General features: G+C 49.8%; 1 protein-coding gene across 3 annotated transcripts in view; it reads left to right on the top strand.

Annotated features, from left to right (window-relative positions):
* The window catches only part of PRKG1 (protein kinase cGMP-dependent 1), a 1,199,428-nt gene that overhangs the window by 71,987 nt on the left and 1,103,899 nt on the right, over positions 1–23,542 (top strand). Inside the window, exon 1 of one of the 3 annotated variants that reach the window (XM_038576026.1) lies at positions 11,841–12,207. The exons of 1 other annotated variant lie outside the window; for it this stretch is intronic. In XM_038576026.1, the coding sequence (XP_038431954.1) occupies positions 11,897–12,207 (311 nt within the window). In that variant the 5' untranslated portion in view covers positions 11,841–11,896. Of the gene's footprint in view, positions 1–11,840; positions 12,208–19,716; positions 20,007–23,542 lie in introns of those variants that run through there. One more of the 3 variants, XM_038576028.1, reaches the window with a different exon arrangement.

Below are 23,542 nucleotides of genomic sequence, written 5' to 3'. Positions count from 1 at the left end.
GTGGAACAGCTGTTGAACATTGAGAGTATGGCTGGCACCCAAAGGTTAATGCTTTGACAGTCAGTTGACTGGTAGTTGGAAGAGCCAATTCTGATATTCTATAGAAAGAACAAAAAAAAAAAAAAAAAAAGATGAGAGGATGAGAGGTGAAGGAGATAAGCCTATCTAGCTTCTGAATTAAGTTATTGGGTGAAAAGTATTTGGGGGGAATTAATTTGCCTTTGAACTGTTTCCATCTGAACTTCTGAAGCTTTTTTTTTTTTTTTTTTTTTAAAGATTTTATTTATTTATTCATGAGACACAGAGAGAGAGGCAGAGACACAGGTAGAGGGAGAAGCAGGCTCCCTTCAGGGAGCCCAATGCGGGACTCGATCCCAGGACCCCAGGATCATGCCCTGAGCTGAAGACAGAGGCTCCACCACTGAGTCCCACAGGTGACCAACTTCTGAAGCTTTTATCAACGGGGTGACCGAGGAGGACACGGGCGCTGGTCAATCAGCACTCCTGAACTGACAAGCACCTTGTTTGGAAGCATCTGCTTTCAAAATACTATCAGATGGCATTAATAGCTTTTAAAAATAAGCATTAAGAAGGACTCTCAAACACAGGCCAGTTCCAAATACAGCAGTCGGCTTCTTGGAAGCAGCAGCTAGAGCTTGGGAAGAAACAGAAGAGAGAAATTGAGAATTGACAGTGCCCGTGTTATATAAAAGAGCACTGAACCTTGAAGACAATGTATTATAGGCCTAAAAGTAAGAAAGGCCCTGGGATTATGGTGATTTAAAAGTACATTAAGACAGTTGATTGTCTAGGTGCAATTTTTTTTTTCAATTTACTTCAACTAAAAAAAAAAGCCCCCCAAAACCACAAAACAAACCCAAACAATTCACTCCTTTCTCCCACCCTCTCCACCCACCACACCTGTCGCAACCACCATGCTGCTCTCTGCTGATTGTCTAGGTGCAATGTGAGAAGGCGGTTGGGTATCCAGGAATATTGTTTTCCTAGAAATATTCAGGTAGAAAACAGTTATTGTGGGTCTTAAGTAGCAAATATGTTCAAAGGGTGATACCTATGTGGATTTTTTCTGCATAAAAAACCCCCACAGTTTTACACTAAACCTCTGATATATTTGATTTATTAGGTACAGAAGGGACATGCAGAATTATCGAGAGCTACAGCATCAGTTGTCAGAAAATCACCGTATCATAGTTTTCGTGCCACCTTTTGCTATCCTGTTACTGAGAAATTCATTACCTGTCCTCACTTCTAAGCTGTATTTACCGTATTGATCTTGGCTTTCAGTACACACACACACACACACACACACGCACAGAGTTGACCCTTGAGCAACATGGGGGTAAGGGGTGCTGACCCCCTTGCAGTCGAGAATGCATGCATAATTTTTGACTCCCCCCAAACCTAGAACTACTAATAGTCCGTAATAGTCTGCTGTCGTCTTGAGGCCCCACCGATGCCGTAAACAATCGATTAACACGTATTTTGTTTGTTATATGTATTCTGCACTGTATTCTTATAATAAAATGAGCTGGAGAAAAGAAAGTGTATCAAGAAAATCATAAGGGAGAGAAAATACATTCACAGACCTAGATGGTATTAAAAAAACCTACGTGTAACTTTGATGCGTGTCAAACCTGTGTTGTTTTCAGGGGTTAACTGTGTATGTGCGCACCTATGTATACACACATATACACACGTGTGTGCACGCATGTTCTAGGTAGGTTTTGGTCACAGTGTTGTAGTTTCGATGGTTTTGCCCACCTCTGAAGCACCTGTCCAGGGGTAAATATTTCTGGAAAGAACATAGGAAATCAGTGCAATTTAAAAAGTAGACAAACATGGGACCTGCCCAGGACCGGCGGTGCAGGGCAGCTGCCCTTTGGGGTAGTCATACCGACGTTCCTGAGGCTTAGGACACACCGTTTCCAGAGGATGGCCACGTGAGGGGTGCAGACTCTGAGGTCCACCTCCGTATTGTGTCAATGGATATTTAGTTCAATGTGATGGTTTAAACTCTTGATGGAGAAAAGGCAGAAAGGGACAAGTTTCCTGTTTACTGGCAGTGGCGTGTGGTTGATACTAGATAAGTAGATCTCAAATTCCTTCATTTAGTGCAATGGGCAAGTATATAGGGCGGGCTTACTTGTTCTAGGTGTTGGTGGACAAAGTAGGCATAGCTCCTTGTTTTCTTGTTTACCATCGAATGATAAGATAGCTATCGGCAAATATCGTTGAAAATAATATATAATTGTAAATCGTCAATTCTGTAAGGGAAAATGTCATGGGGCTGATTCGGAGGGATTATCAGAGGAAGTGGTATTTGGGGAGAGAAGCATGATTTCATTGAATTAATGATTCAAAACGATGGCACTAGTGATGAGGTGATGGGGTTGAGATTTTAGGGTCATGAAAGGGGTTCAATGAGGGATTTCAAAGGCAGAAGAGCTCTGAAATGCTAAAATGAAATTCCTTGGTGCCTGGAGATTTATAAGAACTGAAAGGTCAGTGTAACACTTACGTGATTAATTATTAATCAAGGGCTCTGCTGATCTCAGTCCCATTGTAACTTTTCCTTGACTATTTCCCAGGCCGAGCAATAATCCAGTGGCCCAGCCTAATTTTAAGAGAAGAGATGTGATCGTCAGATGGTGATCCTAGTCCTTCCTGTGAGCACCAGATTTGCCATGTGCTTGGGTTTGCTGTCGTGCCATTGGCTGAGGTCATGGACTGGGTGAACCGTAACTTTCCAGGGGAGATGCCGGTGGTTGGCGGCCTTGCCTCTGCCTTCGGCTCCGGTCATGATCCCGGAGTCCCGGGGTCGGGCTCCCTGCTCAGCGGGGACCCTGCTTCTCCCTCTCCCTCTGCCCCTCCCCTGCTTGTGCACTCTTTCTCAAATAAATAAATAAAATCCTAAAAAGAAAACATTCACTATCATAAATACTCCATGCTCAACTTCCGATGAAAGTCTAGCTGCTTAAATCGACTGTGTGTATTTACTCTATGTTTATTTTGGAGATTCAATAATACATATTGGAAATTTGGAAGTTGTCTGGAATGATGCAGAAAGAAATCTGCTTTACTCAACTTTTCTCGGTATCTTCCAAGCATTTTTGACTGTGGAACGCCCCTGCCTCCCATTTTTGAGGAACTAGTGTTCCTTAGTTCACACTTGGAGGAAGCACAGCGTTGTCGTATACACTTGACTGGTGAGAGCTCTCAATTAGAGTTATGGGCTTGCCAGCAAGGCTGTGCACTGACCACCGAGTTTAGCTGTTCCACCAGCTGTTACCATATGCTGCTGCTTTATTTTTTCTGTTTTCTTCATTAATTATTCTGACTTCTCACGATTGGACATTCCCTGGTTGCAGAATATGAGAGCCATGTAATTTGTTAAAAATTTGTGGTGTAGACAGATGGGTGATTAAAAGAACATATCCTGAGAATACCAAAGCACAAAATTATTTTTAGGATAATACTTATGTAATCAGATTTTGAGTGCTATATGTTTCAGTGCATTTTGAAGGAGGTCTTTACTGTCTTTTGTGTGTGTGTGTGTGTGTGTGTGTGTGTGAAAATTCTTAGAGTCCCTCTTTGGGAAATATTAAGTGAACAACATCATCCTTTGCCATATTCTCAAGTGATTATACCTTAAAAAATGTCTCCAATGGTCTAAAACCCATTACATGGTTTCAGGGACTCAAGTATCAACCATCTATATTCGGAGAGTTCTTTTAGGTTTAAGTTGTTACCTTTGAATTTGTAGGGATGGGAGACAAATTTTCTCTGTCTTGGTAATGATGTCCTTTGTATCACAAAGACTTTTAAAACCCTGCGAAGGGAGTAGAACTGAGCCGCCATGTCCTTGGCAAAATGCAAAAGCAAGCAAGGAGGTTGCCTCTATTTCCTATTTAAATCCTTGTCAGGTAAAGTGGGATGGGAAAGATGTGGGGTGCATCCACCTCCCATGCTCACCTCTACTTTGATATAAATGTGGGTGCATTAGAAGGCGTGGCTACTTCACACCTGTGGCACCGGCCTGACTTTGAGGCATTTGCAAGTGTACGCGCACACACACATTGTCATGTCGTGTAGATCTCCGGGTCCTAACAACGGTTCCTTACAGTTCGAGTGTAAGGAGAGGCATCATAGAACTAATTAGACATTGTAAAGGCCTCTTGATGTGTTTTGTTCTCAGCAGCAAATTAAAGAGTTCTGAATTGGCTTTAACAGCTATTACCTATGGAGACAGATGCGCTGGGACTTGGTGTGAACTGAATCAGGCTTCTGTGCGCACTAATCACAAAATGCAAAGTGAAAGAGTAGTGTAACTTTAAGAACAGGATGCTGGGAGTGGGCACACTTGGGTTCTAAACTTGTGAGTTTAGACTCGCTGAGTCATTTGACTTCCGTGGCCTTTAAATTTCCTTAAATTTAAAATTAGGATGTGGAATTACATAATCGCAGTGGTACATTTCAGCTTTCAGCTATAATTTCTCTGATATCCAGTATAAATGAAAAATAAGGACATTTTTGCTGCTTTTTGAAATTTTGTTTTTTATTTTTTATTTTTGGCTGCAGGTGGGGAAGGGTGGGGTGTCCAGCCCCGGCAAGTGCTAAGTCTTTAAGTTCCCTGTATTTTGGGAGTGCTGGTTATAAAGGCAGAAAGTAACTAAATTAAATAATGGAGTACAGGTGGAAATGCGGTTATATTAGGGGAGTTTCAGTTGTGTGACTGCAGAGAGAATGTTACTTGCTGTGCACGGTTAGAGGGTCTGACCAGTGCAAGCTGCAAAGCGAAAATAAGCAATTTTCACTAAGTTCTTTACGTCCCTAACAGCAGCAATTGCTTTTAACATTCCACAAATAAATGTCTTGAAGATTTCCCTGTCATTTTTTCCACTTAAAGCTGGTATTCAACATAGATGCTTTTTTAAGAAAGATAGATGGTTAGCATTTTGGCTGTACTGTATTCTATGGAAAACTTTGATGAATTCTCCATTAATAGCTCCCCAAATTAACTTTGATATTTGAGTAAAAACATTCTTACATAATGCAGTGACTCAAGACAGACACTGAATAGTCGGCCTAATACCAAAAAAGGGTGAACGTCCCTATTTGCTATTTATTTATATGGGGCATTCTTACCGACCAGATCAGAGGCCTGTGCTTTGAAAAATGATTTTAAAAAAACACAATTTGGACTAAGGAGAAATTATGGGATCTTTTTAAAAACGCACTGGGCAAGGTGACTGGTAATTTTACATTTGGTTACAAATGCACGGTGGAAATATGTGTCTCGTGGGCCTCAACTAGGTCGGGTCTGTATCCTTGGTCGGTGGGTAATGCCTTCATAAACAGCAGGTCCTATGTCTTGGCCCGGAAATGACATCCGTCTGCTTTTCCGGCCCACCACTTCATTTGCCTATCACCTGGATACCCGTCTCATGATGATTGTACAAAAGTCACAATATTAAGAGTTTCCTGAATTTGAAGTTAGGGGATATTCACGTGCATGTGGATGAAGCTCTCCGTCTGCTTCCTACTAAGAGTTCCTGCCCTTGCAGGCAGCGTCCTTCTCTTCCAGATAGATCCCTGACGTTCTCACCGTGGGAACAGAAGCCTCGCTGTCTTCCCGTTGCCTAGTCCATTCATTTGACTCACTGGTAAAAGCCCAGTTCAAACTTCGATTTTATTATCTTTCTTCCATCTTCAGCACTTTCTCACTTTACTGATTTTAGCAAGTCCGTTAGCAAAAAGCAGTTTTAGTTTTTACTTTCAGTTTTGATTACAAAACATGTAGGTTGAGAATGACTGAGTTTTACCAGCTGTTAAATGCAATTTAAAATAAGAAGCAACCTCAAGTCCTTGACTTCAGAGCTGTCCTTCACCAAGCTACACGATAACAGATATGCTCTCAAATGCAAAATTACTTTCCCAAGTATTTTTGACCAAGTATTTTCTGTGGAAAATACTGATGCATTAACTTGCAAAATAACATACATTTATATACCAGAAGAATCACTGAAATAGGACTGAGAAACTAAATTTATTAGACAGGAGAGATATGACAATGTTGCATACTCATGTATTTTTTCCCCCCACGGGGCTTAAAATGTAGCAAGATAATATTTTGCGCTTAAGGCATTTTACATTCCAGTTTTGGGTGCATTTTAAAATTCTCCATTCATGAAAAAAATGTGGAAAACCAAATTCCTTTCTTCTTAAAAACATTTCATTTCTTCCATTATTTGGAAACATTATTTGGAAACAGGCAGCTTCCCGAAGAGTTCAGAGAAGCCTTCTTTTCGGCAGACAGTGCATGGGTTTTCATGAACACTCCTCCAGGCTCCATAATAACATGCCATCGTTTTAAGCTGTGGAATATAAGAATTCATTTCAACTGATATTAGGCATGACACTAATTCGGTATTAAACTCTAAGCACATTAGCAATTATGGTACAATGCACTATTACTTTCCAAATCTCTGCAGTAAGTTTTTCATCATTAATGGTTCATGTTTTTTCCCCCCTTTCCATGCAGAACACACCATGCACAGAAGTTTAACTTCAAAAAAGCCAAACCATTAGAATTTTTACTTCTATCCATTTAAATAGGGATTCCTGATGGCTGAATCCTCTACCAAATATAATCGTAAGAATAATCTAATTCTGCAGGAGTTAATCAAATAGCAGGTGCTTTAATTATTGGGCTTTGCCCATTGAAAGCCAATATGTCAGATTTTTATAAAAACAGTAAACCAAAAAGAGAGCCTAGAATCTTTGTCTCATTTACCAAAGTGCAATTAAAATTCTGTCATCTGACTCATCCACTTTATAGCCCAAGACAGTTCCCGTGGTATATTCTTACGCAGTGAAATAGGATGATTGTTTCCTTAACCTATACCGACACAGACCAGCATGTAAGTGGGTCTGTAATGGGCCTAAAAGGATTGGTATTACTGTCCTAGATCTTCTGAGATTTTACTTTTCTATCTGTAACTTTGAAAGTAGAATTTGAAAATATTTATAAAATAGGGAGGTTCAGCTATCCCCAAATAAATAGAGTGACCAACTGTCCCGCCTTCCCCAGGACCAAGGGGTCCTTAGGACTGCAGCTTTACAACCACGACAATCCAAGTGATTTTATTTATTTATTTATTTTATTTATTTATTTTCCAAGTGATTTTAGATTTAAAACAAGGACAGTCCTGGACAGATGGGTGCAAGTTAGTCGCCTTCAACCAGGATGATAAAGGTGCTGGAGTGAAGACAATTTTGGGAAGAAGAAGTTTCAAAAATTCTTTTTCCTGCTCTTTCAGGATTCTCCAAATTTTTCCTCTTTCTACCTTCCCTACCCCCCAAATCAGGCTAGGAACTGTTGAGGGTATTGTTCTCTTTCTCTGGATGGAGAATCCACACATTGGCAACAATTGGAAGTCTTGCAGAAGACTGTGAGGGGCAGGGAGTCAGAGATTGAGCTCTGTATCCTGTGGGCTGGATTTGAATCCAGGCTTGGCCATTCATTAGGCGGGTGATGCATGGCCTCCGCTTTTTTTCAAATGTAAGTGGGAGTAATAATAAAGACCCCTCACCTCTCCCCGTGAGGTTACATAAGTAGTGCCTGTCATAGATTAAGAGTTCAAGGAAGTTAGTTATTTTTACTCTGGCCTTGGTTACGATGGGCAACTTAGATTGGTAACTTCCCTATTTCGTAGGGAGTCCTTGTTACCTGTAGCAGTTTTCTCTAAGGGGTGGCTTCTATCACCTAAAAAGGTCAGCTCTGTTTTGCTTTTTAAATTATTTAATTTTTTTATCTACTCAAGAAGATATGTACATGAAATGGCAGGAGAAAATTTCATCCCCGGGGCTTTTCCAGGAAATGTTGCATCAGTGGAATGGACACTTGGAGGCGTGTCCTTCTGAGGCTAATTAAGGTTTTCGTAAAGGGTGATAAATTCTACAGATTTTATTGTTTAAGAGCCAGTATTTGGATGAGGCTGTGTTATCGAATGCCCACTAAATGGTTGTGAGGTTGAATAAGGAAGGCATGAGAAGAGGTATTTTCAGTGGTGAGGGGTGGGTGCAAAGTTGAAGAGCAGCGATCTGCCACAGGTGGGCCTGCTTCTCTTAGGGGCTGGGACTAAGGGGCTGGGACTTGCTAAAGAGCTAGCTGTGACTTGGCTCTGGAATGCTAGAGAAAGTAGCCTTGTGCCTGAGCTCTGATCTCATGGTTTAGCCACTTTAGTTTACCACGAGACCCGTGGTAGATTTGACCTCGATTTTTCGCATAACCTCTATTTCCAGCATTTATCAAGAACGATACAAAAGATGTTTTAAAAAAGACTGGGATGTTCTCATTCATTTGTGGAATATAAATAATAGTGAAAGGGAATATAAGGGAAGGGAGAAGAAATGTGTGGGAAGTATCAGAAAGGGAGACAGAACATAAAGACTCCTAACTCAGGGAAACGATCTAGGGGTGGTGGAAGGGGAGGTGGGCGGAGGGGGGGGGGTGACTGGGTGACGGGCACTGAGGGGGGCACTTGACGGGATGAGCAGTGGGTGTTATTCTGTATGTTGGTAAATTGAACTCCAATAAAAAATAAATGTATTAAAAAAAAAAAAAAGACTGGGATCACTCAAAATGTCGAGATGGAAAACCAGGCCCCTTAAGATCTAAACAACCAGTCAAGAGCATCGTTGAGAGACTTACTTAAAATATTTGACCACAAGAATGGAAAGCTCGGGGATTCTGGATTTTGCACATATAAAGTGAGGGGGAAATTATTCTTTTCCTAGCATAGGCTAATATAGCCAAATATATTCTTATACCTTGATTACCTTTTAAAAGGGTGAGTCCATTGTAAGAGTTCCAGGTTTTGGCCATTTACTTTCTTGGCATGTATTAGAGCAGATTTGGGACTCTTGGGATAGGATTCCTCATGGGATACCTTTTGTATCACGAGAATGAACTGTAGCATGGATATAGCCTTAGTCGCGGGTAGGTATGACATCGCAAAGAGTGAAAGATTTCCGTGTAGAAAACACTTCACTTTTATTCAAAATGCCTGAATGTGTTTTGGTTGAAATGCTATTTTTTATTTTCCTTTGTGCATGTAGATAGGCTTTCTACAAATGAAGGATCTTCTGTAGTTTGTGCTGCCCTAAGACATTAATAACTCCATTTAAGCCTCAAATGTACCTTAAAACATAGCCCTGCTTAGCAGTTGTCTAAAGATCCCCCGGTTCATTGCTTCTGATATATTTGTAGGCATAAAGTCTTGGCCTCAGGGACCCCTAGGTCGATCCTTAGGAAGAAGGCATTTAGTGTCAAACCTTTTCACATGGAGTTAAAGCATCCCCATAGGTTAAATAAGAATTTGGCCTTTTGCCTGGGACAAGGAAATTGTCACAGAAGCTCTCTTTTAGAACAGAGTCTGTTATACGGAGCCACAGCACTTCTGCTTGATTTAGTTTTAATCAAGACAACAATTCAGAAGTGTTTCAGTGCTGTCAGTATTTGTAAGTCACTCCTGTTCTGTTCATTACAAATGAAACGGCTTCGGGGATCATCCGCTTTATGTATTACGCTCTGCATTAAGTGCATTTCTGAAAATGTGCCTGTTGGAAGGCAGAGAAATGGTCTCAAATCCTCTGTGCCAAGAGCCTGAGACCATGACCTGAGGGGACCAGGGGACGAAGGTTTAGGATTATAGGTCCTTTGTCATGCCTACTTCTAATCACAGAGACACTCTGAATCTAAAGGTTGGTTAATGTGCCAATGTGCCATTGGCTAGCTGGGTTCCTTTTTATTTTTCTTTTTTTCTCTTGGCTCCGGTAGAAAAAGTGTATTTGAAAGTAAAAGCGAATCTTTTTTTTTGGGGGGGGGGATGGAGCTATCCATTCTTGGCTTAAGTACAGTTCTGGATTGCCATTCGATTTCCATGTATTTTCTGTCGCCTGTTAGTGTTAAGGAATGGCCAGAGAGCACTGGTTTCTAGCAGCGAGCGCCCAACAATAGTCGTTAGGGGGCTGCTGATAAAGGGGCCATGAAGTTGGAGGAGTTGGTGGAGATCTAGCTAAATACTAGGAATGCAGGTGAGCACTAAGTGCATGTTTGCAGCTTCGAGGCTCCTGGTCGGATGCTGGGAGGAGTCCGCTTCCGCAGAGAGACGCTACCGAATTGCCACGGTTTGGGGGAATCCTGAGCGGGCAGGGCCGGGACCAGGCGGGTGGGGGGCGCTGGGTGGCACCGCAGCTGTGTGCGGCCCGTCTGCGCCCCCCCCCCCCCCCCGTCCTGATCCCTCCTCTTCACAGTTTGCCTCTTGCCCTTCAAGTGTAAGGAGCCGGTTCTCACAGCTTGGTTGTCACAAAAGGAGTATTTCTAAAGATACAGTTCAGTTTCAGGATGGACTTTTTTTGGGGGGGAGCTCGGCAGTGATTTTCCCGCCCCCCGGGGCCCCCGGGTGCGCAGCCGGCGGCGCGGGGCCCAGGTGGGAGGAGGGGCGGCCGGGCGGCCTGCTGGGCGGGGACCCGCGGGACCTCCCGGGGCGCAGGGGGCGCAGGGGGCGGCGGGCCGAGCCCCGCCCCCCGCCCCGCCCCCGAGGCACCTGCGCGTCGGGGACCCCCCTCGGCTCCCGGGCTCCGGCGGGAGGCAAGTTTCTTCCCCGGCGCGGCCACCTGTGCGAGGCGCTCCCCGCGGAGGGCGGCCTGAGCCACCCGCCCGCGCGGCCCCGCAGCTCCCAGGCCCGGCCCGGCCCGTACCCCGCGGCCTCCAGGCCCCGGAGGGGGGAGGGGAGGGGGAGAGGAGGGGGGAGGGGGAGGGGCGGCCCTCCCGCGCGCCCCCCGCACCTCCCCACCCAGAAGTGGCGCGCCCGCCCGCTCCGCCCCGCCGCTCCGCTCGCCAGGCGCCCCCCGCGCGCCCCCCGCGCCCCCGCTCACCCCGGCTCCGTCCCGGCCCCGGCCCCGGCCCCGACACGCCGGCTCGCGCTCCCCGCCCCCTCCGTGACCCCCGCGCCCCCCCCTCGGCCCCGGGCCCGACCCAACCCCCCCGTGCCCCTCCGTGCCCCCTCCGCGCCCCCCCTCCCCGGTGCCCCCCCAGCCCGGTCCCGGTCGCGACCCACGCCCCCCAGGCTCCTCGCCCCCCTGCGCCCTCGCCCCTCCCTGTGCCCCTCCGTGCCCCCCGCCCCCCTGCGCCCACCCGCGCCCCCGCCCCCCGCGCTCCCCGCCCCCCGCGCCCTCAGCCCTCCCCGTGCCCCTCCGTGGCCCCCGCCCCCTGGTGCCGCCCCCCGCCCAGTCCTGACCCCTCCGTGCCCCCCGCCCCCCTGCGCCCACCCGCGCCCTCGCCCCCACGTCGCCCCCAGCCCCGGGTGCCTCCCCGCCGGGTCCCGACCCCGACCCGCCCCCCCGCGCTCCCCGCCCCCCTGCGCCCTCGCCCCTCCCCGTGCCCCTCCGTGGCCCCCGCCCCCTGGTGCCCCCCCCCGCCCAGTCCCGGCCCCGACCCGCCCCCCCGCGCTCCCCGCCCCCCTGCGCCCTCGCCCCTCCCCGCGCCCCCCGGTGCCCCCCGCGCCCCCGCCCGCCCCCGCCCGGCCCCGGCCCCGGCCCCGACCCGCCGGCTCGCGCGCCCCGCGCCCCGCGCCTCCCGCGGCCGCGACAAGTGGGCTCCGCACGGAAAGTCGGCGCCGGAGCGGCGGACTGGGCATGCTCAGAAGCCGGGGCTGGCTCCGGGCTCGAGTGGGAAGCGTCGGCACTCGGGAGGCGGGAGGCGGGAGGCGGGAGGCGGGAGGCGGGAGGCGGCGGCGACTTTGGGGAAAGTTGCCCGGAGAGGGGAGGCGGCCCCGGCGCGCGGCGGCGGCGGCGGCGGCGGCGGCGGAGCATGGGCACCCTGCGGGATCTGCAGTACGCGCTCCAGGAGAAGATCGAGGAGCTGAGGCAGCGCGATGCCCTCATCGACGAGCTGGAGCTGGAGTTGGACCAGAAGGACGAACTGATCCAGAAGCTGCAGAACGAGCTGGACAAGTACCGCTCGGTGATCCGGCCGGCCACCCAGCAGGCGCAGAAGCAGAGCGCCGGCGCCCTGCACGGAGAGCCGCGCACCAAGCGCCAGGCGATCTCCGCCGAGCCCACCGCCTTCGACCTGCAGGACCTCAGCCACGTGACCCTGCCCTTCTACCCCAAGAGCCCACAGTAAGCGGGGGGCGGGGGCGGGGGCGGGGGCGCGCGGGGCCGGGGCGCGGGGCCCGGCGCCGCGCGAGCTGCTGCGCCCTGGGGGCGCCCCCCGCGCGCCGCGCCTCCCGCAGCCGCGCTCGCCGCCCCTGCGCTGCCTCGCGGTCTTTGTCGGATGCCGGGCCGCGGGCTGCTTTCGTTTTTTCCTCTTCTCTTTTCACAGCCCTGCACGGTCGGTCGTAGGCGCCCGCGCGGCCGAACCCGGCCCGCACGCGCCCCAGGTGTGTGTCCGGCCGCGCGCGCGCGCCGCTGAGTGTGAGCGTGAGTGTGAGCGTGCGAGCCAGCGAGTGTGAAACGGGGACTAAAAAGCCCGGCTCCCCCGTGCCCTGGCGAGCCTGCCCGGCCGGAAAATCCCAAATGCAGGCTCATCAGACTGGAAATGCAATGCGTCTGATGCCACCCCTACTTTCCGTGCCTCTCCGTGTGGCTCTCCCGGATTTCTCCCTTTTCACGCCCGGACCCCCCCCCCCCCACCACCCTCCAAACCCCGGGGTGCTGGCATCCTCCAAGTGTCAGAAATAAGCAAATACGCATGTCGAGGGGGTGATTTTTTATTATTTTATTTTATTTTATTTCATTTTATTTTATTTCTGAATTGGATGGCATTTACAGCCCGCAAATGGAAGCCCAGTCTGTTGATTCTTTTTCTTTTCTTTCTTTTTTTTTTTTTTCTAAATACTGTTTTCATACCATCCGAGGGAGAATGGGGCTTGTTTTCCTTAAGGCATTTGCATGATGTTGCCCCTGAGTGTCAGGTGCTTGGGGCTGCTACCCGGAGGGTTGCGGGTTTCCGGGTGGGCAGGAGAAGTACACTTACCTTTAGGGACAGCGTGAACACATCGTCTGCCTCACTCCGGGCTTCTGATGCAACCACTCTGCTGTCGTCCCTGTCCCTGCGTTTAGGGAACTGTGCTCCACGCCGGGGGGCTTCGGGACTCGGGTAGGAAAATGCAACCCCAACTTGTTAGTTAGACGCCTCTCGATGCAGAGACCTTATGGAGAGTAAAGTGGCAGAAACATAGGATTGATACAGGGGGAGGGACAGCGCCCTAAGGAAGGGTATTTCTAACAAATAGATAAGGAGACAAATGATAAAATGAAAGATTTTGCTACTCCCTTCCTAATAGCATCACCCTGGCTGGATGACACGTGTTACATAATAACGCCAGCTCCCTTGGAACCCTTCGTAAACACAAGAAATTAATGTAAGGAGAAAGGATCAGTACGTGATCACCTCCATTTCTGGCTGCCGGATTTGGGGGGCGGCTAGCGAGCACGTGCGAATTAGACTTTTGAGAACTTAAAGAGTTAGGCTTCCCTCCGTAGGTTCCCGTAGAGCTTTTGCTGTTCCTCACGCAGGTTTAGGTTAAGAAGGAGTTGGTGTCCTCCCCAGAGTGCAGGGCAGAAACAGGGAGGATGAACGTTTCGGGGACTCTGACCTCAGCAAGTGGCCCTGCCGGGTAGACGCGGATCTGCCTCAGAAACCTGAAGGATTCGCATCTCCTCCCAACTTTCTCCAGTAAATTAATTTGCAGTCCCGACACGCTTGCCTGTTTTAGCTAACGAGGTACATGGCCGTCTCTCCTGGGCCAAGTTTTGCATAATGAAAAAAATAACTCCAGCTTCTCTGCCTTTTTAAGCATTGCCTAGGATCTCATTTTTGGTACCTGCAGGACTTTGGGGTAACCCGGAGAAAACTGCACTTTTACAAAAAGACCGTTGTAGTAGGTTTTATAATGAAGCATGATCAAGCCAGCCGATAACTCCAGTTACACGTTGCATCAGAGGAGATCTGAAGGATTCTAGGCAGTGGGGAATGAGCTCGAGAAACGTGGTGAAGTTGTAGACGTCTCTCGGTGCTTCACACGTAGGACTGCTAGGTTTTTTTTGTTGTTGTTTTGTTTTTTTGTTTTTTTTTTCCTGCAAGCCCACGGTGGAAAATGGTGGGAAATGAAATTAGCGTGGCAAATAATCCACACCATTCTGTTACAATAAACATTTTATCATGGAACAATGCTGTGCCTTCTGATATTTATTCAATAGCTTGTGCTTTAAAGAAATCAGCTGTTTGAGGTATCACCATGGTGGTTTTGGTGATTCTGAAGGATTATAGTGAAGAAAAGGATAGACTGTCTTCCAAGCTTAAATAATTTTGGAAAAACATCTGTTCTTTTTTCACACTTACATAAAGAAAACTAGAATAAAACTGGCTTAAGTGGTAGAGTGTACCTTTCTTGAGAGAGAAGTTACATTGTATGCAAAATGCTTATACCTTATGCCATTTGATGATGGTGCAAGATAGCTCCGCAAAGAATTAGGAAAACCGGCCAAACCGAACACGACTTGCTCCAGATTTCCATTTATTTCACTATGAATAAGCTGATTATACAGACTGACTGGCAACAAGTGTTTATGTCTTTATATTTCACTTTTAGTGCAACTTATATATAGCCCTCCTTCTCAGGCTCACACACAGATCATTGCGAGTTCGAGCTGAAAGGAAACCATCTAAATAGCCTAAAAATGGAATCCAAGTTCACGTTCCTGTGAATTTTCTCTTCTCTTTCCACTGGTTGTAGGTAACTGCCCAGCTAATGTTCTGTTCAGTTGTCTGACGCGTGCAAATGTGTTTACGTTTTGCTTACTGACGTTGCCCTCGGAGGATGATAATTCGGAAAAACTTCTTTTTGTGTGTGTGTTGTGATTTCCGATCATTTAAAAACTAGTGTGAGATTGTAAATTATTAACCTAAATCATTTTAACATTGTTGGTTTGGCATTTTCCCTGTAAGCTGGGAATTGGAGGGAATGCTGTGTCAGAGCCAGGGAGCTCCTGCTGAGAGTCTGTGTGTGTGTGTGTGTGTGTGTGTGTGTGTGTGTGTGTGTGTGTGCGCGCGCACGCGAGTGTGTTGGGGGCCAAAGGGGGGGCCTGTTCTTGTTTGTCTCTTTCACGTCTGTATAGAAATGGCCCTTAAGCCCTCTATCTGTTAGGAATGTGAAGCAAAGAACTGATGTGGGAGTCGATGCTGTATTCCGTTACTACCAAATAACTGCTCTAGGATGGAAAACTATTAGCCTGTATATTTTGAAATGAATTGAGCACATAACCCCTTAGAAATGAAAAAAATATATCCATTTTAGGAGATCAGATAGTCTGTCGGTTATGTATATGGGATGGTTCTTACGGACTTCAGAGTCATTTTATTTCGTGATACTTCTTCCTTCCTGAAAATTCTGTTAACAGGTCAGAACGTCCAGTCTCTGGCATTTGGATCTGAACCCTTTACCTGTTGTGAATATTCTCAGATCCTTTCCATTTTGCTGTCCCAGTGTTGCAGGCCATTTCCCTTGGGCTGTGTGGCCTGAAGTTCCTATAAAAAGTTGTTCGAGTCTCTGAATTTTTGTGCAGCTGGTGCTTTTCACCCCAGAGGTAGCTGAATTTCAGGGAATGATGACATGTTTTGTAACGTTTCACTCTGTGGTTGTGAAATACTTTGGAAGCGCTGAGGACGAAAAGAAATGGATTTCCTTATTTTGGGGGAGGCATTCATTTTAACGGGCTCTTCTATGATCTTTTAAGCCTGGACACCAGTCCGTCTCTAGACAGACAGTCGCTTCCTACAGGCTGTCTGTTAAACTTTGTGGGAAAGCTGAGAGGATTCTAGAATGTTGGCAGTATCATGGATGGAGAATATTATAAAACGTAGATTTATTCGGAGGGAGCAGCTAAATTCCACATGTGCCCTATGGTTCTTGGCCGGGATGTGTGCCATGTGCAGCTGTCCCGAGGCCTTAGAGGTGAGAGAGATGGGGGCCCGGCTCAAGGAGCGCACGCCACACCAGTAAGTATTCTAGAAAGTGCAGAGGGAGTTAGACTGTGGAGGACACGCCTAAGGCAGTTGGCGAAGTGGAATCGGGCCCCTTTGGCTTCCTGGTATTGGGGTGTCTGGTGGAGGTGAGGTGTTCGGAGCGGGCATCGGAAGGGCCTCGTGAGCTGGGCAGGTGGCAGGGGGCCGGCGGGCGCGGTGGGAAGGGACCAGGGCCTCGAGGCCTGGGGGCGCTCAGGTCGGCGACAGCAACGGGGCCCGGAATGCCCTGCTGGGCTTGGGGAAGGGCCAGTTTAGGCCCCAGAGGTTGCGAGCCTCGGGTTCTGTCTTCCGGAGTCGGCGACAGGGCGCCTCGGCGTGTTTTCCCGATGCTCCAGGCCCTGTCCCTGCCGCCTAGTGCCGAGCGGTCCCTGTCGGGGAGGCTCCGGGTCCCGGGATGGCCCCCAGCGCTGCGCCTCCTGCCCCCTGGCCCTGTCCTCCGTGTCCCCGCCGGGTGATGGCCTTCCGTTTCACCGAGCCGCGGATGCCCACAACTTGCCACGACGTGGGGTCCCCCTGGGAAAGGAAAGGACTGGACGCCCCCCACCCCGGATTCTCCTGGCGGACGGCTGCGTTGCATGCCCCAGGCCAGCGCTGCGGGTCCCTTGGGTACCTGGGCGAGCGGGGCGGAGCCGAGGAGGGAACACTGGGGGTCTCTCGATCTCGTGGGCGGGTTCAAGTCCAGCTTAGCGCTCTTCTCACCGCCTTTCCCACTGAAGTCGGGGCATTAATTGGACACGACGGTCTGCGCCCTGAAATCCTGGAAGCGCTTGCGAAATGCCCAAGGCCAGGCTGCCAGCACCCGGTCGGGGTTTTGCAACGCAGTCGAGTTGTGTGCCCGTCCCACGGGGCTTATGATGGAAACCCTGACAAGCCCCGGGGAGAGCGGCTCGGGCTCCAGGCCGGCTGCGAGTCCGAAGGGCCAGCTTGCAGGCACCTGCTGCTTCCTGTTCCCCGGGAGCCGGAGCGGGGCGCACCCCGCCGCTGCGCTCGCAGCCTGCAGGCTAGGAGGCCGGGACGCGGCTTCTCGCTGTCGCTGTCTGCTTAGCCGTGGAGGGTCTCCGTGGTTTCCTAGCAACCGGATGTGCACACCAGGCTGCTGCTCTTTCTGCCATCCCTGCCATAGGGGCCGCTGCCCAGCCGGGGCGCCCGGCCCGCTGCTGGCGCTCACAGCCTCCGTCTCGAACCTTCCCGGCTCCGAGAGTGCAAGGCGGTGTGATAAAGGAGCACGTGGGGAGAGCAGCGCTCGCCAGCATGCTCACCAGCTTATTATGCAATCACATCGGTGGCATTTCGAATCCTAATGTGCCCGCTGGAGCTGGTGCCGCCTGCCACCCCTTCCCTGCCAGCCCTCTGCGCCTCCTCACACTGGCCCCTGAGGCTGCTCGGCCCGAGCTCCGAGGCACCGTCACAGTCCGGGGAGGTAGCTGGGACCCGCCTGTGTGAACTCCCTGGGTGCGGTCTGGGTGCGTGAGCCTGCAGGTCAGGAGAAGCAAGGGCCCTGAACCTGGCCACGTGCGACACAGGCCTCCCAAGGGGGAGCCCTGACCGCCTGCCCCCGAGAGGGTCTGGGGTCTGAATGCAGCTTAGCATCCTGGTTATTGATAGGAGCGAGGCAGCAGAGTCCAGTGGGAAGAAGAGAGGTGTGTGGGGGGTGGGGCGCACAGAGGGGTGTCCTGGAGGACCCTCCAGGGCGACCCAGGATGAGCATCGTTTGAGCCGTCCCACGGTTGCGGGGACGCGGGAGGGCGTGACAGGCGTTTCGGGCATGGCCAGAGGCAGTGACTGGGGCAGACTGGGCAAGTGGGACAGCTCTGCGTGCAGGAAGGACAGCACGGGGGCAGGTGCCGGGCCCGAGGTCCCCCGAGGTGGGCCTGCCCTGGGAGCCTGAGCCACCCCGGGATTTTGGCGGAAAACCACCAGGATGTTCCCTGTAGACTGGCGCCGGTTTTGAACGCCTCGCGTGGTCCCTTTGAAACGTCCGTCGATGTGACAGCAAGGAGGCGGCCTCGGGCCTGTGTGCAAGAGGATGAGGAGGGCCCCGAGTGCATCACGGCTTCTGGAAAAAAACCCCAAGACAGGTCAGGAGGGCGCCGCCCGTCTGTCACGACGGCTGCTGCTTATGCAGCGCGGACTGCGCCCTGGGCTTTCCGTGGCTCGTCTCCCCCGTCGTGGCTCCATCGGCCCTCGGGGGGAGCCTCCGAATCAGCCCCCTTCCAGAGCCCTGAGGAACGGGACGCTGGAGCTCAGACGAAGCTAAGATGTGACTTGTCCCAGGTCACCCGCTTTATCAAAGGCTGGGCCGGGATCCAGGTCTGGAGCTGATTTCCCAAAGGGCCGCGAGGGCAGTTGTGCCCAAACCCCCCGAATGGCATCCAGGCTCTTCTCGGGGAGCCTCTGGCCGCCGGTAACCAAACAGGAGGCACAAGTGCTTGGGGCAGAAGGGGAAAAATAAGAGGACAGTGGTTCCCAAGGTGCACGTTGGAATCATCGGGGGACCTCGGAAAAGCTCCAGCGCCCTAGGTCTTACCGCAGGCCAATTAAGGTAGCAGTGCCCGGGGGCGTGAGCCCCCTCCCGGAGACTTCCCCAGGGAGCTCCAGCGTGCAGGACCAGGAGAAGCTGCCCACTTAAAGACTGGACCTGTTTCTCTTGGTGGGAACCTTTAAGTACGAGGGGCTTACAAAAGCAGGAGAATTGCATTTTTTTTTCTTTTTTGGCCAGATTATAGGGGTGCGCTATTTAGTGCCGTGTGGTTTATCCGCCCACGCAGGTGGTCAGTACTTGCTCAACCGGTTGGTCCTCACCCTTGGCTGCGTGTTAGAGTCACCTGGGAAGCTTTAAAAACGATCTTTCCTGGGGGGGCCACCTGCAGAGGTTCGGGTGTCATTGCTCTGGGGTGGGCGTGGGGAATAGATTTATCACTTTAGCTCCTGAGATGATTCTGAGACGCAGCTGGGGTTGAGAACCTGGACTAACCCACCGTCCACTCAAGCTCACTTATTACGGGTTACTTGAAGTCCCTATTCCTGGGCAAAGCACTCTCCTTGGTCCCATTTTGACCAACCCGGATGCCTTCTGGCCCGCGAAGCCAGGCAGCTGCCCTCCCGGGCCCGTAGCATCTGCACCTGTCGGACCGAGGGTGCTCCCTGGGGTCACCTATTAGGACCCGGGCACACAAAAGTGGCAGCTGCTCCGTTGGAAAGGTGAGTGTGAGTCCTCTTGCCTGCCGACCACGAGTCCTGGCCGCCGTGCGAACAGGACACACACGTTAGGGTCACCATCCTTCCAAGTGTGTTTTCCACTCACGGCGGGGTGGGGGGGGGGTGGCTGCCTCGTTACCAGTCAGACTGCTTCCTTGGGTCCCCAGTACGTCTCTGAAGTGCTGAGTCGAAGGAGGTGAGACCATGATGAGCCCCCTTGGCGGAGCAGCCCTGGGCTTGTAGCGCCTCTCCTTCTGGTATGTGATGTCTCTGCAGCCAGCTACAGTTTTTTTTTTTTTTTCCTACAGATATTTTATCCTTTTAAGGCAAACAGCCTGTGCTCAGGCTGAGGAGTACTTTCCAAAGAGGCTTCAGAGAAAGCAGAGTGAGCTCTCAGTCCCCTTTCCAGATGGTTCGGTTTGAGGGAACAGAGCTGGTGGGCACTGCTGATGGTCAAGAGATCTGACACTCATGCTGTGTCCCTCAGGGAGTGCTCCTGGGGGCGATGGGAGTCCCTGTGCGACCCTGGTCACGGCCCCACTGTGCCCTGTTGCCAGCTCTGTGGCCTTCTTTGCCTTCCTTACATTGTTGTTGAAATCCCTCAAGATGTTCCTGATTGTGTCTGACAGGTGCCTGTTTACATGTGCCATCGAGTCATCTTCCCAGGGGAGGATCAGCCAATAGAGCACTTAGCGTAAGTGACGAAAATAGCTAATATAATTGTGAACACTTTTTTGGTGAAAATAATCTTAGAATGGGAGTTAGCAAGAAGGTTTCTTGTCCACCACCACCCCCCGCGCCCCCTTCTAAAATATGACAATGTGTTCCGCTGACGGATGGGATGCAAACACAGAATGGATGGAATAGGGCTGCCCAGAGGAATGGGGGCGTTAATTATGCCGGGAAGTTAATCATAAGGAAAGTCAGCACTTTCATTATGAATCCAGCTTCGTGCGTTTGGTTGTTGGGCATAAATGGGAAGGTATAAGAGGGAATGAGCAATGATAAAGGGAAAAAAAAGGAAATAGGAAAAAAAAAAAAGGAAAATAGGGGAAAAAAGGCACGTGTTCCCTTACTGGGCTTGGCAGAGATTGAAGCAGAAGGGTGGGCACAAGAGTTCCTGGTGGGCCACAGGGAAGATGCCTGTGTTAGAGTTCCTGTACTCCGAGAATAGAAGAAAGATGGGGCTTTAGGACGGAAAATAAAAGTGACCATTCAGGGTCAATATCTATGAATTGCACCAGCGTCAAAAATTAAGTTAATAATAAACAACCTTTGCCTCTCTAAAGGTCATCAATGCTAATTAAACTTCACCAAAATTGCTTTAAGACCAATATGGTTTCATTCGCTTCTGCGCAGGGGGTGGTGACGCAGACCCTGCAAAAGCACAAGTAAATAGCTTAAATTATTGATATGTGCCCAGAGTTGGTCTCCTAATGCCATTGGCCTTCTGCTGTTCACTTTTATGTGCCACCTTCTAGAGAATACCGGCTCTTTAGGAATAGCCCTGCCTTTCTTTGAACGTGGACTAATTAAACTGGCCAGTCCAGTTTAATTTGGTTAATTATATTCAGTGTCAGCGATGACAGATACACCTGAGTTAAGCAAAATAATTTTGCTATTTTCTGAAACCACAGCATTATGGTGATCTCAAGCTTGCACCAGATCGGGGCCAAGGAATAATGGATCACGTGGAGGGGGGGATCCATCTCTTTTCTGAATATCACCTGTGTACTGTACAGATGATACTGTATATCATCTTAATGGTCTGACTCTATCAATAAATTATGGCTTTGACTATGCTTCTAAGTCTGGACGGAGAGGAAAGGGAAAAAGGTTGTCGAGACAAGGAAGAAAAATGGGATTCTGAATTTTGTCCCCCCTGGGGTTGTTGCCACTGACCCTCGGGAGGGTGGCTTGGCCATCGTTGTGTGCCTACAGGTGGCTGGGAGTCACGCTGTACACGCTGGCACGACTCCACCCTTCCATCTTCATGAGACACACTTGGCCTAAATCACTGGTGACGGAGGAGCACATTTGCTATTACGGCGAGCCGGCAATGACGGCCCTCTGCTAGACTTGTGCAGGTCTGACAGGCTGTCACCACATCCTTTACAGAGGAATATTAAACATCTGAATGTGACAGGTACCATTTTGCGCGGCCCGCGGTGGCAACTCATTATGTCAGTGGGAGGGGAGGAGGGGCGAGGAGGGAGCCAGTGCGGTGACCCCCACGGCGTCCAGCCCCGGCTCTGGCAAGCCTGGAGCTCCCTGGGCACCGTGGTCTTCCTCGCAGCTGGTTGCTTGCCCCTTTATCGAGGAGCTGAGCATAGAGGGCTTCGAAGAACAGGCCTGCAGAAGCTCAGATGAAAGATCCCTTCGGCGCATCCCTCTTTATTGGGAGTTAGATGCATTGTATTTAAGAGAACTTTTTCAGTTCTGACTTGTAAGGGGAAAAATCCCCCCCTTTATTCCCTCCAAAGTGTCTGGTGTAGTGAGGAATGAAAGAATTGCTCCAAGTTTCCAGCGATTTACCTAATACTCAACTTTATTAAAATGTAATACATGAGTCTGACGTTTGTATGGACAGTGCTTCTCGTTACAGATCTGAAAAGCTTTAGGATATTGCAGCTTCCTTTTAGGAAAAGGAAGCTGAGCCTTTTTTTTTTTTTTTTTTTTTAAGATAGTGGGAGCCTGGATCAGGAAATAGTCACTTTTCTTCTTCAGAATTTCACTTGAGACTTTCTGTTGTTCTTCATAAAAGGGAGAGAGGCCATGAAAAATTATCTGTCTGATGCTGCCTTCCAGATGTTTTAGCATTCCTCAGTCAGGAGAGCTACATTCTCTTGTGGGGAAAAGAAGAGACAAGGGAGCTCAGGGAGCGCCGGATGGCATACAACTAAATGGACATTCCTTTGAAACCATCCTCGTAAAAAGGATTGGTGACTAAAATAACAAGCCCACTGTGAACAGAGCATCGTTTGGTAACTCCATACTTGACGAAGTCCTCCAGTCTTGGCCCCTTCCTTCCTTCCTTCCTTCCTTCCTTCCTTCCTTCCTTCCTTCCTTCCATTTGTGAGAGATAAAGACAGAGATGCAGAGACACAGGCAGAGGGAGAAGCAGGCTCCTGTGGGGAGCCCGATGCGGGACTCGATCTTGGGACCCCCGGGATCACGACCTGAGCCGAAGGCAGACGCTCAGCTGCTGAGCCACCTGGGTGTCCCCCAGCCTTGGCTTTTTCACTGCATTGTTGGAGACATTAAGATGTTCTCCTCCTCCTCTTTTTGAGTTTTGGTGGGAAATGCCTCACCTGGAAAACCCTGTTGTAGGTTTCTGTGATAGGCAACTGCTAAAAGGGTGTGCTCTGTGCCTTCTGAAGTAATAACTACAGGAAAACCTTCCAGAAATGGAAAATTCAGGCCCTTGGAAGCATCATATATGTGTGTGTGAGAATTTGTTTACACGTTTATGAAGAATTATAGGGAGTTGTTTCAGAAAGTTCTGAGATTTGAAGAGCACCTTATTTCCGTCCAAACTACTATTCCATCTAGAATATAATCGTGATTATTTTAAGCAATCTGGAGGTACCCTTGTGCTCCCTCAGAAATAAAGCGATTAAAAGAGAACTGGTATTGAAATGCTTTGGTGACGATACGACCTCAAGGTGCATGGAGCATCGCTAGTAGACTTTAATCACAAAGTATAAAATAGAACATTGTTCAGCACGGAGCGGGCCGCCTTTCTCAGGTGACCCTTCCTCCTATGTGACCCATCTTATCTTTTGGTGCCACCACTGGGGTCTGCACCCTGCACGTCATGGGTCAGTGCAGAGCAGAGCCCTGCCTCCTGGATTCCTAAGTGTTACTGTCAGGGTGATAAATGGAAAGTAACCCGAGGATGCATTTTTTTGTGTTGGCAGATGGACTCAGAGGTTATTACATAATATCTAGGTGAACCTTTGCTGGTGGGTTTTCAGATCACCTGTGGCAGGTCTGCCCCCCACCTCCCCCCTTCTTGACGCCCATTTCTCTATTTTCAACTGCTGCTTGGGGTTCAGTGTATTGCTTTATCATCGTAAAGGGGAAAACTTCTGTTACTCCAGCAGGGTCACTTTTTTTCCCTGACTTCCTCTTGGACGTAGAGAACTATTTCATCTTTGCAGAAATCTTTTATAAAGTGAAGGTAGTAATTATTATTCGTCTTAGCGTGTGCTGCATCTGCTCTCTGAT

Source organism: Canis lupus, chromosome 26, assembly GCF_011100685.1.
Source record: "Canis lupus familiaris isolate Mischka breed German Shepherd chromosome 26, alternate assembly UU_Cfam_GSD_1.0, whole genome shotgun sequence".
Taxonomy (NCBI): Eukaryota; Metazoa; Chordata; class Mammalia; order Carnivora; family Canidae; genus Canis; species Canis lupus.
The sequence above is the reverse complement of the archived record's forward strand: the minus strand, read 5'-3'. Positions and strand labels throughout refer to the sequence as shown.